This window comes from Leuciscus leuciscus (assembly GCF_965113295.1).
Source record: "Leuciscus leuciscus genome assembly, chromosome: 14".
In the NCBI taxonomy this organism is placed as follows: Eukaryota; Metazoa; Chordata; class Actinopteri; order Cypriniformes; family Leuciscidae; genus Leuciscus; species Leuciscus leuciscus.
Window position 1 is genome coordinate 29,282,127 of NC_138738.1, and position 15,715 is coordinate 29,297,841.

A 15,715-nucleotide genomic window follows, 5' to 3' on the forward strand; every position below is an offset into this window, starting at 1 on the left:
AGATGCCATAGGGGAGGAGTAAAGAAGTCGGATACAGGAGATAAAATTAGAATCGAACCCAAACTTTTCCAAAATAAAAAACAAATAACCCCATTCCACCCTGTCGAAGGCCTTCTCAGCATCCAGAGACACAATAATCTCAGGTAAATCAGATGGGCGGGAAAAGAGAATGTTGAGAAGCCTTCTAGTGTTAAAAAAAGAGTGTCTTCCTGGGGTGAAGCCTGTCTGGTCATGAAAAATTAAACATGGTAATACACGTTCAAGGCGAGAACATAAAACTTTAGCCAGAATTTTAAAATCTACGTTCAGAAGTGAGATTGGTCTATAACTACCGCAAGAAATAGGATCTTTATCCTTTTTAAGGAGCAAAGAAATAGAGGCCTCGGATAAAGTAGGAGGAAGGCAGCCCACCTTAAAAGAGTCATTGAAAAGCAGAGCTAAAGTAGGAACTAAAAGGGGAGCAAAAGCTTTATAAAACTCAACAGTAAAGCCGTCAGGGCCAGGAGATTTTCCCGGTTTCATCGAATTAATTGCTACCTGTATCTCTGATTCTGTAATTGGATCGCCTAGATTCTTAGCAGTGTTTTCATCAATTGTAGGATATTCAAGCGAATTGAGAAGATCTAAATTTGTAGTATTATTGGGAGGGCTTTCTGAAGTGTACAGTCTAGCATAATAGTCTGAGAAAACCAGGTTAATTTCAGCTGGTTCTGTAACTAATTCACCTGTTGGGGATGTGATACCAGAAATCCATCTTGAAGTGCTAGCCGATCGAGCCTGATAGGCCAAGAGCTTACCAGCCTTGTCTCCATGCTCAAACAAATGCTGTCTACATTGCCTAAGCTGTCTCTCTATTAGATCAGTCAACTGAAGGTTGAATTCTGAATGTAATTGAACTCTTTTAGCATAGAGGACAGGTGAAGGGGAAGCGGCATAAGAGACATCTAACTTAGACAGTTCGTCAGCTATTGCGGATAGTCTACGTTTTTTGGCTTTCCTTACTTGTGAGGAAAATGAAATTACCTGGCCACGCATGAATGCTTTGAAAGCCTCCCACAAGGTGTGACTGCTAATATCTGGAGTCTGATTGAGTTCGAAGTAAAGCTTAATCTGCGAAGAAAGGAAATCTTTGAATGCGCTATCTGATAATCCGGAGGAGTTGAATCTCCAGGGTGGGGGTGACGGTCTGTTAGTTGGCCAGCCAAGTTACGTCAATAGATACTGGGGCATGATCAGAGACCACTAATGCGTGATAAGTGCATGTGGAAATACAGTGTAACAATTTATTATCTACCAAAAAGAAATCAATTCTAGAAAATGCATGATGAACATTAGAAAAGAATGAAAAAGCCTTGCCTTGAGGGTTTTTAAACCTCCAAGGGTCAGAGAGTCCCAGTTGAGAGGCGTTGTTTAGCACCACGTTGGCTGATTTTGTTAGAGTAGACTGTTTAGAGGAAGACCTGTCCATGAATACGTCTTGAACCAAGTTAAAGTCCCCTCCAATAATTATATGATGTTCATCTACTTTGGGTAAACTTGAAAAAAACGTAACGAAAAACTCATCATTGTCCCAGTTGGGGGCATATAAGGAAGCTAAAATTACTGGTATGTTTTGGAGCTTGCCCGAGACCATAACAAAACGGCCATTTGGATCTATAATAGTATCAGTGTGTTCAAACCTAACTCTTATGAATAATGATAGCAGCCCCGCGAGCTCTATGAGAGAATTTAGAATGAAACAGGTGACCCATCCATGATCTCTTAATACGTAGTATACAGTATCTACCGTTCGTAGGTGAGTTTCTTGTAGAAACATAATATCTGCCTTAAGATCCCGTAAATGCGCTAAAATCTTACTAGCTTTGACGGCACTGTTCATCCCCTTGGTGTTCCACGACACTAAGCGCAAGTTTCCGTCACTTAACATATTATGGTATTAACCATTCTGTGAGTTTAACGAAACAGGATAACATTGAACTGGCAGAAAGCATTCTGGATCCAAATATAGGAGAGAAAAAAGAAAAAAAAAGAAGAGAAAACAAAAAGAAAAAAAAAAAAGGTAGAGGGAGACCAATATACCGACACCCCCCCGCCCCACATCTAACCGCCCCCCACCCACCTTTAACAATTAACTTGCCTGAGCACTTAGTCTCGACTTCCGCTACTGCTATCCTTCTGGATCTCATTCCCCTGTTCCAGTAGTAAGCCCTATAAAACTTGAACAAGTTTAAAACATAACTTTTTATAGCATAAAAGTACAAAAGGGAAGAGCCTCAACAAACAAAAATAAATTAATAAAAATAATTTGTATATATATATATATATATACACACATACATACATAAACAAAATAAATAAAAATATTATACATATATATATATATATATATACACAAAGCCAAAATAAATAATAATAGTAATAGTTTTTAAGGCGTAGTTGCCAGCTATGAGGCAACCAATGTGATTTTGCAATACAACAGTATGAAGAAAAAATAAACCTTAGGGTAAATAAATGTCTAAATAAATAAATGCCTAGTCTCTGCATACATATGCGCATATAAAAGTTGGCCCTATAGTTGTAAAATTACATAGTTTAACCTGAAAACAGTCGAACAAAACAATATCAGGAATAATAACAATGTATCTGTATATTCAGGCATGCATACATAAAATACGTAAAATAAAAAAATAAGAAAGGCAAAAATAACCCCGGCTTCAGCACAAAGTGGAAACATTGGAAATAGTTTATGTAACTTGCATCAACTTAACCGCTAGAAAACTGAGAACAGCAATATTAACCCCGCCGGCTGGTTGACTGTTGGACAGATTATGGCACATGACCCGAGGAACGGGCAGCTGCAATAAAGTTCTCGGCCTCCGTCACCGAAGATAACATCTTCTTACCTCCGTCTTTGGTCCAGATTGAGAGCCGTGCAGGAAAAAACAAAGTTGGTTTATATCCAAGGTTATATAGTTCTGCCATTACGGGCCGGTATTTAGCGCGTTCAGTAGCCACTTCAGGCGCGTAATCCTCGTAGATGGCGACCGGGTTGCCTTGGTAAACCAGTTTGCCTCTTTTGGCTCGAGCCTCTCGGACGATCAACTCTTTTTGACGGTAGCGGTGGAGCCGGATGATAACTGGCCTCGGTTTCTTCCCGGTCGCTGGTTTACTAACGAGAGCTCTGTGTGCCCGGCGGAGAGGGTAAAATTTCTTCTCCCAGAATGTCTGCGAGGACTTGCGCGAAGAAAACTGAAGGACGTGGCCCTTCGAGCGATTCCGGTAAGCCCACAATCCGAATGTTGTTTCGGCGGCTGCGTGACTCAAGGTCCACAACTTTATCTTGTAATTTCGCATTACACTCAGCCATTGTGGCGCAAGTCGTTTCCAACGACCGCAGCCGTTCGTCTAGATCATTGGCACTCGATTCGAGCGAGGCAATTTTATGTGTGTGATCCGACAGTGTGGTCTGAATGCGATCAATCTTCTCTTCGAGTGTTGAGATGGATGTTTTAAATTCGGTCGATAAGGCCTGGCGATGTTGTTCCAGGAGCTTGACCATCGCCGCCATGTTAAGCTCGCTAGCAGTGTCATCTAACTTACAGAGTCCGTTTTCGTTTCTTTTTTGCTCTGCTTAGCCGATTTAGAAGTCATGTTTAGACAGAGTTACAGCGTGCGTAGTATATTTAGTTAAGTTTTGAAACTAAATAAACGAGCAAGTTGGGTTAAACTGAAAGATACGGGAGCAAGAGATGACACGTCTACTCCATTAGCCCTTAAACCGGAAGTCTCCCACTTTTCTTTTTTAACAAAATCATTTTCAAATCAATTGGGAAAACTGGTTTGTCACACAACTGGTTTGTCACACCTGGTGTGTCACATATAATTTGTTGTATCTCAATAATTGTGGTTTTGTGTCAAATGTCCTATTACACATGCTTGTGTTATGTTGGTTTCAAATATTAAAAACCTAAAGTAGAATTAAGAGTTGTTTGTGAATGTTTATGAAAATTATTGATATCATTATTCAATACTTTCAGACAAGAGTCAACTATGCAGTTATTTTGGCTGAAAGGTTAAAAGGTTTGTCTGTTATCTCAGAATTCCAGACAAGGGTATGTTTCAATCTAAATCTAAAAGATTAATGGTCTGGCGTCGACTAATGAAAATCGCCCAGCTCGAGGGGCGGCACCAAGCATGCATTTGAAAATCTCACTGCACGCAATAAGATAACACTACGACCAATCACAACAATAAACCCCATACGCTTAGCTACCAGCGGAGCTAACTGGTAGATTAGACTCTTACCGTATCCGGTCGGCAAAACAGCAAAAACGTCCTTCTTGCAAAGGAACGATTCGAGCAGCGTCTTCTGTTCCTGTTTTAGGCTACGTTTACACGTGGATGGCTATTTTCATAAACGGACATTTCTCCCCTCTTCGTTTTCAAAAATAACATCGTGCACACGAACCTGTGTATATGCTGTCAAGAGCATGCCAAACCTGTAGGTGGCAGTGTAACGAGAAGCTCAAGCCCACCTTAGCCAATCAGAATCCCGAAAATGGTCACATTCTGTGACGTCGCTGCCTAAAACTCCGTTTTTCTCAGTTTACATGCAAACGTGCAAACGAAGATTTTCAAAATCTCCACTCTGGCCGGAGTTTTTAGAAAGAATCGGTTTCATTGGCGAATCCTCCGTTTGCGTGTAAACGAAGGGTGCAAACGAAGGGAAATGTCTCCGTTTTTCAAAATAACCATGTACGTGTAAACGGGGCCTTAGATAAAAAGCCAAGTCTAACTCGTTCATTGTAGCGGCCAAAGCCGTTTCAAACAACTGGTGTTCATCCATAGCTACTTTGCAATGTTTACTAATGACGTCACAGCGCTGTCGTCATCTGTTTAGCTCGCCTCTGGTCTGCCTATATCAGATAACCCGATGTGATTGGTGCAGCTCAGATCGAGGGGCAAATTTAATGAGCATTGTTACTCGACACCAGAGTAACTCGCTGAGCAAATTCAACTTGTGCTCTCGCGAGAACTCTGGATTACCAGGGTATGTTTCATGTCTGGTCAGGGCAAGTTTATTATCATGAAAATTAAGTACATTATTTTGCGCATGACATCGCTTGGAGGACCTTTAACATGCATCCTAAAGCTTCTGCCTGATCATAACTCTTCTTTTCCTCTAACCATTTCTCTTTTGTAATGTCTCCCAGCCATCTCTTTCTTCAGATCTTCCTCTTGCTCACTCTCTCTCTCTCTCTCTCTCCTCATCATGAGTGGACACGCCCCCTACTGCTGATTGGCTACAAGTGTTTTGTGGTGCTTGGTCCGATCCACTTTCAACAGCGTTTCTCAGAAATCGCTTACTGTACCTTTAACTAAAATATTTTTTCATCAAAACAAGGAACTGATATTTATGTATGTTTCATAATTATACTGTTTAAATTTACAGCAGCTAAAAAAAAGCATGCGTTGCTGAATAATAACAGGTTTCACTGTGACAATGTACCCCATAGTGCCACAAAAGGTCTGCATGTGTTCTCCCTTTGTAATTTAACTGGTCCTTTGGATTGACTGCTGTTTTTGCCATTCTAGATTCTCATGATGCAGTTCTGCGTTTTAATGCTGCACCCTCCAAGGGCTATGAAAAAGATGTGGGCAGCAAGACAACCATTCGAATCATTAACTCTCAGGTTTGGGTCATTTGCATTAATGCACAGAGACACAAACCTTCACCCTCTGACTCATTCCCTGTCTCCCTGTGTGCAGGGATTAAATGGAGATGTGTTCTTCTTTTTTATCAGATTCTAGCTAACCCCCAACACAGATTCAACAGCAGTTTGATCTATAAGAACATTACCTTGGTAGCCTGGGATCCGGCTCCTTATAACATTGACCTGCATAAGGTATGAAAATCATATCAGAGGATCTGTCAGGAGTGTTATGCTCTTCAGCCCTGTTAAACTTATTTAAGGTATTTAAGTGACATTATCAGCGCACTGGCACAGAGGAATCATTTATAATGATTAGATCCAGAGCTTTGCATCACTGACTGAGAATGAAATCAAAAAGTGGTGGACGTAACAAGAATGGCTGATATTTTCGCTAGAGTAGCCAATTTGAGAGGAATACAAAGATGACGACGAAACAGAGTAAAACAATTTAAAAAAATCCCTAGACTGGGACTATGATAGTAAAATCTTTTGCAGTCTGGTTTTCTAAAGTAGTCTCCTGATTCACCAAGACTGCATTTATTTGATCAAAAATACAGTAAAAACAGCAATACTGTGAAATATTATCGCAATTTAAATGAACTGGTTTCTGTTGTAATATATTTTGAAATAGAATTTATTCCTGTGATGGCAAAGCTGAATTTTCAGCTTACTCCAGTCTTCAGTGTCACATGATCTTTCAGAAATCATTCTAAGATCGGTTCTTATTATTATCAATGCTAAATTGTTTTATTGTGCAGTTTTTTTTTTTTTTTGTGTGTGTGGAAATCATGATACACTGCCATTCAAAAGTACAATAAAACAAAAAACAGAAATTAATACTTTTATTTAGCAGGCACATTAAATTGATCCACAAAAAAAAGACAGTAAAGACATTTATGAAATTAATAGCTATTACAAAAAAGATATATTTATAAATAAATGCTGTTCTTTTAAACTTTCTATTAATTAAATCCTGAAAAACTGTATTAATTGTAATATTATTTGACAGTATTGCTGTTTTTACTGTATTTCTGATAAAATGAATGCAGTCTTAGTGAGACTTTCAAAAACATTAAAAAGCCTTAATGTTTCCTAACTTTTGACCGGTACGGTGCGTCTTTTATATATACCGGTGTATATATATATGGTAAAACCAAAAATTATTCAGACAACAGATAGATTTATTTTTATTTATTTTTACTAATGGGTGCAGGACACTATAGGTTATAGACAATAGCAAAATAAAGTAAACTGTGACATATTATACCCAAAAATTCTTCATACAGTGGACTATCAGTAAAATTTACTGGGACCAAAATGTATTCAGACACTTTGACCTGACCATGTTTTGCTTAAATGTTTTTTCTTTAATTGCAAATGTGACCTTTTTACACCACAGACTGAACATAATTATACGGTAATTGGTTGACCTAAATTGGTATTATCTAATTGTGTACTTAAATTTAGCAGCTGACAGCTATTCAACCTGATTCATTTGTGAAATATCAACTGATTTGATAACTTTGATTTCTTGTCATATTTTTTTATTATAATTTTCTAAACTATAGTGAATAAACTGATAATGTGAGAAATGTTGAAGGTGTCTGAATAAATTTTGGTTTGACTGTATATTAGAGGTCGACCGATATGGTTTTTTTCAGGCCGATGCCGATGCCGATCTTTTGAAATCCGGGTCGGCCGATGGCCGATAAATGCTGCCGATTTATTTTGGCCGATTATGCGCTTGTTTTTAACCTCTATTTGAAAGATAAAATGTAACACAAATAATTACTTAAGATAGACAAAATTTCTCAACAAAAACATTTATTGAACACTTTACCAATCTGCACTTGTACAAAAGACAAAAAGACCTTGAGATATGTTTGGTAATTGTACCTGAATGAATTGAAAATTAATTTGCTACATTTCAGATTAATATATTTGTTTTCCTTAACATTTTAATTAACAGTAACTTAAACACTTTGCAGTTTGAATGATGTCCTGATAAACAAAATGACGGAGTATGTTTTTATGTTTCCACTGTTCGATCGCGCCCGCACACACAAATATAAGTAAACACTTTGCGACTTTAAACACACGCGACATTTCGATCGCGCCCGCGCCTATCTCTCTCTCTCTCTCTCTCTCTCTCTCTCACACACACACACACACACAACATATCCCAGCATTGCAATCTTTACATTGCAGCCTGAGCTAAGGCGGGGCTACAGATTAGGTGTCCCTAAAGAACCCGCGTATCTAACAGTAGTTCCGCATTACTTTGCACACGAGTTTTATTTATTTTTATAGCGTGTATTCTCCGTGGAAATTTATACACCGAACCGTGAAGCCTGTACCGATTCGGTTCAATATGAATACATGTACCGTTCCACCCCTAGTCTACAGTGAAATACAGTCACACTTTACACTGTTTGGCCAGCATTTTAACCGTGTTTAATCCAGCTACTTGCTAACGGAATGCTAAAGTTAGCTGCTGACTAGCGTCACGTGCAGCGAAGCGATGTTTCTGTTATTCTAACGTCCGTTTTCAGAGCATCCAAGAGAAGCACAGACATAACAGTAGCACCGAAATGAAGCACAGAAATCCGCGTTGATATTCGGTCCGGTCGTTAAGGCACCAGTGCCGTATTAGCACCGGGTCTGTCTGTATACCCAACCCTAGCAACGACGACGCTAGCAAAGCAAAGCCAGTCCTTCACTAGCCTATAGTTGGTCTCTTTTTTTTATGACTTATTTCTCTGCATTGAGTGACAACCCTCTCAAATATAAGACACACAAACAGAACAAATAAAAGTCTCAGATTCACTGTCTGTAAATTCTTGCTTACTTACTGTAACATGATAGCAACCCTTCTGCTGTGATAATGCAATCTCAACTACGCTATCAATTTCAAAGTAGCCGAACGTCATGTCGCCTATTCATGTTTTTTCTCTAAGTTGGCAGTAACATATCAAAAGTTTTTAATTAAATATAAAGGAGTTTTCTCCAAGGAACTTAGCTCCTTCCTTAGGCACTGGATGAGCTCTGCTCACTCAGCTGGAAAATGACTCTAGGCGCAGCGTGCGTCGAACACGTGTTCCACAACAACAACACTAGGCTGTCCACAGATGCGCCCGCCTAATAATCGGCTTGATACACTTGGATATTGGCCGATGCCGATTATGTAAAAAATGCAAAAAATCGGCCGATTAATCGGCCGACCGATGAATCGGTCGACCTCTACTGTATATATATACTGTATGTATATAGATTGTTTTTTCCTTCACTAATTCATTGCTTTTTTATCTTAGTATTAACAAAATGTTTTACCAAATTACTTGATAAGGCTTTCTTGATAATGCTTTTTTCTTCATTAATAATATCAGCACAGCTTTACCACTTTTTTACTTTGTCTTCCAAAACTATCAAAATGATTTTTTATTCAGAAATGAAAAACATGTTCATCATAGAATAGGTCTATTCCAGCCATTCTATTTATGGATTGCATTTTTAAATAAATCAATAGATCCAGACAAATGAGCATCATGTCATTTACCATTTATCAAACCATGCAACTAGTCTCAGTACTTTATTTTTAACATAATATTTTACTGTTTTCTCAATGTTCACAGTGGTACCAGAATCCCGATTATGACCTTTTTAATCCATACATAACTCACAGGAAGAACTTCCCTGAGCAGCCATTTTATATCCTGCATCCTTCATTTATCTGGAAACTTTGGGATATTGTGCAAAGCAACACACTGGAAAACATTCAACCCAACCCTCCTTCCTCAGGATTTATAGGTGAGTCTTTTCACCATTTACATATTCATACATATACACAATATCTATCCTATTTTGATCCCTGCACTCAAGAAAATTGTTGTGCCACATGTTGTGACAGTAATTAAAAAAAATAAAGCAAGATCAAATGTTTCTCTGCCTACTTCTCCAGCATCTTCTGCTGACTTACAAATGATAATCACATCTGTTTGTATTCACTGTTCCTCTTGAATTCATTTATGTCTGAAGAGTGCAGGATGTGTGTGTGTGTGTGTGTGTGTGTGTGTGTGTGTGTGTGTGTGTGTGTGTGTGTGTGTGTGTGTGTGTGTGTGTGTGTGTGTGTGTGTGTGTGTGTGTGTGTGTGTGTGTGTGTGTGTGTGTGTGGTAATGCTGAAATGTGTTACTAGGTAATATCACTTTGATAGATGCCAGTTTGGGTGCATGAAGTGATTATTTCAGTCAGAAAGGCAGCTCATGTGGGGAAAGTAAACTCTCCATAACATTTCTAGAGGATACTTACCTTGCCGGAGGCTGTACTGGCAGAAACAGTGCCCGGTGCCCGTGGCAACGAAAAGCCCATGAATGTTCATGGAAACACACACATACACACACTTTCTTGTTGTCTCCTTTTGGTTTGCAAGTTCATTGCTAAATCTTAATGAATGAATGGAGGTTTGGCTTAAAACTCTGAGAGAGGCACACAAGGAAATGAACAAATGTTATGACAGTTAGCATAATTGTGGGTAGTTAGTTTATTTTCTTGTATGACTGACATATAATCAAGATCTGTGTGAATTGTTGCTGTTAATACAAGTTGATGGCTCTCAAACAGACAATCAACATTCGAACACCCATTAAACATCATTGGTGCTATCAAAGGCACAATCCAATATTGTGCCGGTACTAGTATCTTTGTTTGTCCAAAATATTGCCGGTACTAGTATCTTTGTTTGTCCTCTTTCATTGTATTGAATGTGCAGTATTGGATTGTACCTTTAACATACCATTACAGCTTTGACGTAAATGAATATTGTCATCATTTACTCCCCCCTCATGTCATTCCAAAACCATATGACTTTCTTTCTTCTTCGGGGAACAACATTTAGCATTATGTGGTTCTTTTACAACAAAACAAAAGTAAACAATGCTTTTATATCAAAAATCTTTTAAAAAATGTCTTACGTTACATAGTGATATTTCACAAGCTCAGTGCCAACTCGTTTTTGCATAAAGGATTATGGGTGATGGTATACTTGATGCATCCTTTAAAAAATCAGAATAAAGGACGCAAAACGAAAGCTGCCTTCCAGAGGTCTTGATTACGTGGAGGCCCGGATATGCAGCCTTACTAGGGCTGCGTTTAAGTCCACTTTGTTACGCCCTTCCCTCACTAACTTCCCTCCGTCTCTTTCACTCGGATGTACGTCATTGCTTACATTGCACGAGTGCCCACTACAGGCGGAACCCTTGCAACCCTTTACGCACCATTCTATAGGCCTGTGTGTATGCTTGAGATGTTAAAAAATGTAATATAAACAAATATTAAATATTTTTATATTCATATATTTATATTCAAATATAAAATTATTAAAAATACAATAAACTATAACTGTATAAAAAAACAGCCAGCTTAAGGTAGCTACAAGCATTAAAGGTAGGGTCGGCAGTTTTTTTCAAAAAAAAATTTTTTCAAAATTGTTTTAAACTTTCTTTATATACCAATACATAATTAAAATGTAAGTACTCTGAAAAAGAGAGTATAAAAATCGAGTGTCTCCAGTCCTCTCAGGGCGCAATAAACACAGCTACTTATTTCCATTCGGAACGAATTAAATTATTGGCTGGGTGACTGTCACTCTCCCTTGCTACCATGGCTACCACCCCTGCTGCTAGGAGCTGCCCACATGCGCGCACCCGTTTGACTCGAGGAGGCGAAGAGGCACGGAGAGAGGCACGGATGCTAGGAAGAATCACAATTATGGCAGAGAAAGAGCAGTCAAAATTCCCAGTACCTGCATATAGTCAGCGAAGGCAAACAAGGCAAAAAAAGGAACTAGTAAGGTAGAAAGGCAGGCTACTTGTCACCGGAGTGTAACGTTAGTCCTCAGCAGAGCCAACAGTACTTTCATCGTGGAAGAACTTACAGTACATGCAAAACACCGTATATGTTATGAATCTTACACGAAATTCACCTTCATTACAGTGTAACTGATGGTAATGGGAAAACGTGTATCAAAGGAACCTGTTTTTAGCTTTGCCTTATGTTAATAGCTCGTTACCGAGTCAAACTCAATATATTTTAAACTTTACCAATATCGATATGCTAGCTTGATAGTGAGTACTAACAGCCATGTTAGTTGTTTATATTCATAATGATAAAGTTAGATATTTTATTACATGTGATTCTGACATGATGTCACTACATGTGCTGGCAAACGCGTCCTCCAGCTGAGCGGTCGGCATCGCGTGTTCATGTGTTTTGGGGGCGTGGCTTTGGAAGGAGCCCAGAAGGGAGGGGGTGGGAGTGAATGAAATAAGTAGCTGTGTTTATTGCAGTCTACAGACTGAGAGGACTACAGACACTCGATTTTTATACTCTCTTTTTCAGAGTACTTACATTTTAATTATGTATTGGTATATAAAGACAGTTTAAACAAATTTTGGAAAAAGTTTTTTAGAAAAATCTTGCCTACCCTGCCTTTAAATATGGTTAAATACAAAAATAACTCCAATATACACTAGAGTTGTGTGGGATGGGGGCAAATTAGGCGTGACCAGCTGTGACATCACAATCATGGTGCATTGTGGTCTATGGTTCTGCCTGAAGTGTACATGTTGAGTAGACTCGCTCCCTCTGTCAAAATCGAGGGGTCGAGGGTCTATCCAAATAAACTTCCCTTGTCCACTTGATGAAGTTGAACACACTTCAATGGCGTTGGGGATTCCCCCGAGGGGAAGTACTTAGGGAAGTTTGCAAGTTCATGTCTGAAATTGGACTTGAATGCAGCCTTTCGATTAAGAAAATTTGTTTGGGTGAATTCAATACCGTGACAGTACATTGCCTCCTTCTGGACTGGAGGGTGATGTGCAGGATGGTGCAAAGAAGGACAGTGGTGTCTGCCATGATTTTACTGTACAGCTGCTTAAATATTGAGGAGTTTTTTTTACCAAAAATGGTCAGATAGACCACTTGGTAAATGATCAGTGAGCCACATGGACTTTTATTTTTACTTATACTGCCATTGTACTGAATTCACCCAACTGGATATTTATTAAATCATCTGTGTTCAGCAGCAGAAGAAGAAAAAAACATACAAGTTTGGAATGAAGGATTTTCCTTTTATTAAACTATTCCTTCAACATCACCACTAGTGACCAAGTTTGGATATACTGTCTTGGGTCACTGGACTACTTTGAAGCAATGATGTGACTAATGATCCACTTGTCAACATCCTTGATCTCCAGCAGCTAATGGTGAGATTAGGATCAGGGTACAAATAGAATACAAAGTAGTCATGGGTGGAGGATTTGACCAGTTTTGAGGGTGTTTCCTTGAAATTCACAGCTTTATTCAACATCTTATTCAGACCTGGCCTTAAATGGGTTAGGAACATAAAAACAACATGGGGCCAAGCACATTTATAAGTAATGCACCAGCACATGATCTACACATCCAATTTAACAAGTCACCAGTAACTGGTTGCACTTTTCTCGCTCTTTGTAACATTTATATTGACAAATCACATTCAAATACTGGTTGGTGTGTTAGGTCAGACAACAGTTTGACGGCTATAGAGATCACTTTGCTACAGTTCTGATTTTCAGCTTTTGATTGGTAGGCACTCAACAACACTACACAGACGATTTTGTCATAACTTTGTCAAATATGTATGTCGTGTTTTGGGTAGGGTGGAGCTGGAACATAAAGGTGTGTGTGTGTATGTGTTGGTTCAGCCCGAGACAGGGGTGCTGCAATCATTTTGGAGACCAATGGAAGGAGGTTCGTTGCCAGCCACTGGGTTGCTATAAGCCCTTCGGTTGAGCTGGATGACAGTAGTTTTTGAGGGCAAAGAGGACTGTCCATTCTCTAGAGAGCTGTGTTTGCAATGAAACAGGATAAGGAAACACCTGTAAAACTGCACAAAACACAATAAATTACCACTCATATTTTCAGAGACACAAAAGATGCAGAACCATTCTCTAAAATCTTTATATCTTACAAGTAATACATGGAAGTGTATATATCTTAATAATTCTTTTCAGAGGTTTTATAATACATAATTTTACATAAATTATTTATTAGTATCATGGATTATTAATTCATGAATATTATTACATTTTTAAAGGGTCATCCCACCCACATGACATTTTACAACCTGAACTAAACTCATGTCATAAAAAGGTCAAAATTATCTGATATTTTAAGAGCTTATTGACCTTGACTCACTGCAGGGGTCTTTTCTGTGATAAAAAAAACAAACATGTTGGTTGCAGCACTTTTGTTCAAATATTTATTTTCTAAAAAGTATTCATAAAAGATTAAGCCAAGCTACTTGATGTCGTCTCTTCAAGATTCATATATATATATATATATATATATATATATATATATATATATATATATATATATATATATATAATGTATATATATATATATGTATATATATGTATATGTATATATATGTATATATATATATATATGTATATATATATATGTATATATATATGAACAGTTCAGATGCAAAAGCCTCTAAGTGCCATCTGAAATTTTCTTCTAGAATGATCATTTTTATCAAGCTTGTATATTTAAGTTCAATAATTTCACTTAAATGGCAATGCAAATTACCTATTAATTGTCATTTAAGTGAAATTACTTAACTTAAATATACAAGCTTTATAAAAATTATCATTCTATAAGAACATTTCAGATGGCACTTAGAGGCTTTTGCATCTGAACTCTTCATATATATATATATATATATATATATATATATATATATATATATATATTCTTTTATTATTATTATTAATATTATTTTAATTTAATATTTAATTAATATATAGAACAAAAATTAGAGTCATTAAGCCAATAATTATTGACTGGAATGTTTTGAAGCACTTGTTTCTTATTTCTGATTAGATGTCGGATGTTAGGTGTGTAGAAATAGCTGTTTACATTCAAACCTACGTGTGTGTCTCTTCACAGGTTTTGTAGTATGCCTAGGGATGCTATTTAAATTCAATCCAGTCCACATTGGCATGACCTGACCTACAGTAAACAACATAAATTGCACACCCTGCTGATTCTCAAATGATAGTTGCAGGGTTGATGCTAGTCAATACACATGGATCACTTTGTCACCTTGACAACCTATAGATGTGTACACCGAACAAATGGTCTAAGGTGATTGGCTATCCCAAGGGGTCGATGCCCTGTTGTTCATCTCATGATACACATTGTCTGATTGGCTGGGTGAGTGGTCTCGACCCATGCATCCAGGCCCCTGATTGGCTTTCATATTGCATGTGGCTACACTGCCAAGTGTTTGATGTGTGTCCCCTGCATGTGTGCGTGTGTGTAGTGAGAAAACTCTGTGTCTGATCTTGGCAGGGTGCTGTCAAGCTGTGTATGTTGACAGCCTGCCGGCAGATGACAGAGTCTTGATGTAAAACAAAAATTCAACAGTTCACAGAGTTGGCCAACATTAGACCACAGTACACACAGCTGACAATGTGTACCGTGTACTAACATAGATTTAATCACAAGAAGTAGATTCTTTCATTTACTCACCATCATGCCATTTCAAGTATGAATGACTTTCTTTCTTCTGTTAATGTACTGGTTCTTTTTTCTTACAATGACTCGGGTCTGGAGTTCAAGTTTCTTATGAAGTATTTTGAAATCATACACTCTCAGAAAAAAAGGTACAAAAGCTGTAATTGTGGCGGTACCTTTTCAAAAGGTACACCTTTGTACCTAAAGAGTGCATTTTAGTCCCTCAAAGGTACATATTGGTACCAAAAGTGTACATAATTAGTACCTAAATGGTACATATTAGAACCCTTTTGAAGGGTACTGTCCCAGTGACAGCTTTTGTACCTTTTTTTCTGAGAGTGTATCCACCTTATTCCTGACGAGCTAACTGCGTTTTGAATTATGGGTGGCACTTCCGGTTTGGGGTACTTCCATTAAAAAAGACCGAAATGAATCATTT

At 38.0% G+C, this 15,715-nt stretch overlaps 2 protein-coding genes across 3 annotated transcripts in view; one reads left to right on the top strand and one right to left on the bottom strand.

The window, feature by feature from the left end:
• st6gal2b (ST6 beta-galactosamide alpha-2,6-sialyltranferase 2b) overlaps positions 1 to 15,715 on the top strand; it is a 40,432-nt gene that overhangs the window by 20,776 nt on the left and 3,941 nt on the right. Inside the window, exons 3-6 of one of the 2 annotated variants that reach the window (XM_082136938.1) lie at positions 5,596 to 5,693; positions 5,805 to 5,906; positions 9,347 to 9,521; positions 9,908 to 10,336. In XM_082136938.1, coding sequence (XP_081993064.1) covers positions 5,596 to 5,693; positions 5,805 to 5,906; positions 9,347 to 9,521; positions 9,908 to 9,945 — 413 coding nt within the window. In that variant the 3' untranslated portion in view covers positions 9,946 to 10,336. Of the gene's footprint in view, positions 1 to 5,595; positions 5,694 to 5,804; positions 5,907 to 9,346; positions 9,522 to 9,907; positions 10,337 to 15,715 lie in introns of those variants that run through there. The other variant, XM_082136937.1, reaches the window with a different exon arrangement.
• tmtops2a (teleost multiple tissue opsin 2a) overlaps positions 11,215 to 15,715 on the bottom strand; it is a 52,294-nt gene continuing 47,793 nt past the window's right edge. Inside the window, exon 4 of the mRNA XM_082136960.1 lies at positions 11,215 to 13,636. Within this exon, the coding sequence (XP_081993086.1) occupies positions 13,451 to 13,636 (186 nt within the window). The 3' untranslated portion in view covers positions 11,215 to 13,450. The remainder of the gene's footprint in view (positions 13,637 to 15,715) is intronic.